At 44.2% G+C, this 3,696-nt stretch overlaps 1 protein-coding gene across 1 annotated transcript; it reads left to right on the top strand.

Moving 5' to 3' along the window:
• Positions 1 to 347: 347 nt before the first annotated feature.
• LOC109814190 (Concanavalin A-like lectin protein kinase family protein) lies at positions 348 to 3,317 on the top strand. Its single transcript, XM_020378563.3, has one exon. It carries the CDS (start codon positions 645 to 647, stop codon positions 2,763 to 2,765), a length of 2,121 nt encoding a protein of 706 aa, XP_020234152.1. The 5' UTR covers positions 348 to 644; the 3' UTR covers positions 2,766 to 3,317.
• The last annotated feature ends 379 nt before the right edge of the window (positions 3,318 to 3,696 follow it).

Here is a 3,696-nt window from a genome sequence, read left to right on the forward strand (position 1 = left end):
AAGTTAATAATTTAGAATTAAAGTGATAAAATAATATTTTTGTTAATGCTATGGTCATAGGTCTGCATGTTATATGAATATATTTTGTTGTAATAAGAAAGCAGGAAAAAGAGTAGATTGATGGGCGAGTGCACATGCCCGTGAGAGGTTGAACGCATTCATACGCAAACTCCCACTTCATTCATAGCTTCCTTAAACACCAATTTTATCTCAATCATTTATCATAATTAAATGCCACTTAAACCCATCCTAATCACAAACACCATACGAGTGCACCGTTGAAGAGGAATAATAATTGTACAATGATGAAAATACAAAACATTATATGTATAACACAAAAAAACTTAATGCACATGACTCTAAAAGAAATAATAAAACAGAAAAAAATGGGATGAAGAGAGGAGGAGAGAGAGAGATAAATAATTGGAAATAACCGTTGTGAGAGAGTGGACACGTGGCCAACGCACCTCTCTTCTTCACAACTTGTCTTCTTCTTCTTCTTCTTCTCTTTCTGCAACAACACTCACTCTTTCTCTCTCTACCCGTGACTTCTCACTCTTTCACTTTCACTCTCACTGCTGTTTCGGGAACAAACCAACAACAAAGACAAATTCGCCAATTCATTCAAACACAAACGCTCGCCAATGTCGCTTCTTTCATTGAACAGCCTCCACTCAACGCTCTTCATGTTTTGTTTCATTAACGTTGTAACCGCCGCCACCGAGTTCGACTTCGGAACCTTAACCTTGGGAAGCCTTAAGCTCCTCGGCGACGCGCACTTGAACAACGGCACCGTCAGCCTCACGCGCGACCTCGCCGTTCCCACCTCCGGCGCCGGCAGAGCTCTTTACTCCCGTCCGGTGAGATTCCGGCAACCGGGAAACCGTTTTCCGGCGAGCTTCACCACTTTCTTCTCCTTCTCCGTCGCCAACCTCAACCCTTCCTCCATCGGCGGCGGCCTCGCCTTCCTCCTCTCGCCGGACGACGAGACTATCGGCGACGCGGGTGGATTCCTCGGACTTTCCGGCGGTGGCGGCGGTGGTGGCGCGTTCCTCGCCGTGGAGTTTGATACACTGATGGACGTGGAATTTAATGACATTAACGGTAATCATGTTGGGGTGGACTTAAACAGCGTGGTTTCGAGCGAGGTTGGTGATTTGGCTAGCATTGGGATCGATCTGAAAAGTGGTGACTTGATTAACGCGTGGATCGAGTTTGATGGATCGAGTAAAGGGTTAAGCGTGTGGGTTTCGTACTCCAATCTCAAACCGAAAGATCCCTTTTTGACGATGAATCTCGACGTGGATAAGTATTTGAATGATTTTATGTACGTGGGGTTCTCTGGTTCCACGCAGGGTAGCACAGAGGTTCACAGAATAGAGTGGTGGAGTTTTGGTTCGTCTTTTGAGTCCGCGGCGGCGGGGCCGGGGAAGGGAGCGGCTCCGCCGCCGCCGCCGACGGTGAGTTTGATGAACCCGACGGCGAATTCGGTGAGGTCGGCGCCTCCTTCCTTGGCTCCTTCTAATAGTGAAGAGAAAGAGAGCAAAAGCAAATCTTGCCATAATGGGTTGTGTAAGCAGAATTTGGGAGCGGTTGCTGGTGTTGTCACTGCGAGTGCATTTGTTTTGGCTCTCTTTGCTGGTGCGTTGATTTGGTTTTACTCTAAGAAGGTTAAGCGTGTTAATGACAAGTTTGATTCGGTTGGATCGGAGATCATAAAAATGCCGAAGCAGTTTAGCTACAAGGAGCTGAAGTCAGCCACCAAGTGCTTCAATGCGAATAGGATCATTGGTCATGGGGCGTTTGGGACTGTTTACAAGGGGGTTTTGGCTGAGAATGGGGATATTGTTGCGGTGAAGAGGTGCAGCCATAGTAGTCAGGGGAAGAATGAGTTTTTGTCTGAGTTGTCTATAATAGGGAGTTTGAGGCACCGGAATCTTGTTAGGCTTCAAGGTTGGTGCCATGAGAAAGGTGAGATTTTGCTGGTGTATGACTTGATGCCTAATGGGAGTTTGGACAAGGCTTTGTTTGAGGCTAGGACGCCGCTACCGTGGCCTCACCGGCGCAAGATTCTCTTAGGTGTGGCGTCGGCGTTGGCCTACTTGCATCAGGAGTGTGAGAATCAGGTGATTCATAGGGACATTAAGACTAGTAACATAATGTTGGATGAAGGGTTCAATGCACGGTTGGGAGATTTTGGTTTGGCAAGGCAAACTGAGCATGATAAGTCGCCTGATGCAACAGTGGCTGCAGGGACAATGGGGTATTTGGCACCTGAGTATCTTCTCACGGGGAAGGCTACAGAGAAAACTGATGTGTTTAGTTATGGTGCAGTGGTTCTTGAGGTGGCTAGTGGGAGAAGGCCAATAGAGAAGGATGCAAATGGGGGTGGTAAAGGTGGGATTAGCTGCAATTTGGTGGAATGGGTGTGGAGTTTGCACCGCGAAGGCCGGTTGCTAATGGCGGCTGATCGGAGGCTTGAGGGTGAGTTTGATGAGGGGGAGATGAGGAGGTTGCTCTTGGTTGGGCTAGCTTGCTCTCACCCTGATCCATTGGCTAGACCTACAATGAGAGGTGTGGTTCAGATGCTGGTTGGTGAGGCTGAAGTGCCTATTGTCCCAAGAACAAAGCCATCCGCAGGTTTTAGTACTTCACACTCCCACTTGTTACTCAGCTTGCAAGATAGTGTATCTGATTGTGATGGTATAATCACCATCTCTACCTCCACATCAGAGGACAGCTTCAATCTTGGAGATTTAGTATGATGGAAGGCCAGTTTTAATTATAATTGACTCATGTAGTGTAAATAGAGAGATATGTATTCATTTGTTTGTTCATGTAAATGACAATAACATGCGGTTAAGGGCCTTGAGAAAAGAAATTTTGGGGTGCACACAATTCTGCCTCTAGTGCTCATAATTCATGGCAGAGTGCTGATTTTGGCACATATTAATTGGAGGGGTTCATCTCATGCTGCGGAGCAGTGCAAGATGTTGGTGTGAAATGCTGAAGACAATGTAGGGAAGGTTATGTAACTTTAGACAGACCATTTTTCTACTTCTAATTATATGAGTTTGCATTGAGCAATTGATGCTAAACAAGCTTTCTTTAGACAATTTGAATTGAGTTATCATGGTATAATAAGATAGAAATTTCTCTGAAAGTTTTTCCCTTTGCCTTCTTCATGGCAATGCAGGTTTTGTATCTTCCACTTACAGAAATATACACTATATACATATAAAGAAATAATGCCTCAGCTTTATATATGGTTTTCTGTTATTGAAACCGGGGTAATGGGATTTTCTATTTTCTTGTCATTCCTCCTTTCTTGATGTAATTCTTGATTCTCTGGTGACAAATTATATTAACTGAGTTGGAAGATGGTATTGTTTCTTGCCTTTCCAACATTCTAGTTGGTACTTATTTTAGAATTTTGTGATAAGGATAGTGGTACCGGATATAAATGGTGTTGTTTCACAATTTTGTTGATGAATGAAGGGCACTCAGCATAGCATTTCATTTTTAGTAGCACCTGCTACTAACAGTTTTGTTGTCAGACCTTGAAGTCATTAGAACATTGTTGTAGACATTTTAAATGGTCTGTGAATGTTGTTCTTTTGTCTCATTAAACACATCATCTTGATGTTCAATTAGCTGGTTAATGACAGATGGTATTGACTATTGAAAGATCATGAA

Source organism: Cajanus cajan, chromosome 9, assembly GCF_000230855.2.
Source record: "Cajanus cajan strain Asha chromosome 9, NIPB_CcT2T_4, whole genome shotgun sequence".
Lineage (NCBI taxonomy): Eukaryota > Viridiplantae > Streptophyta > Magnoliopsida > Fabales > Fabaceae > Cajanus > Cajanus cajan.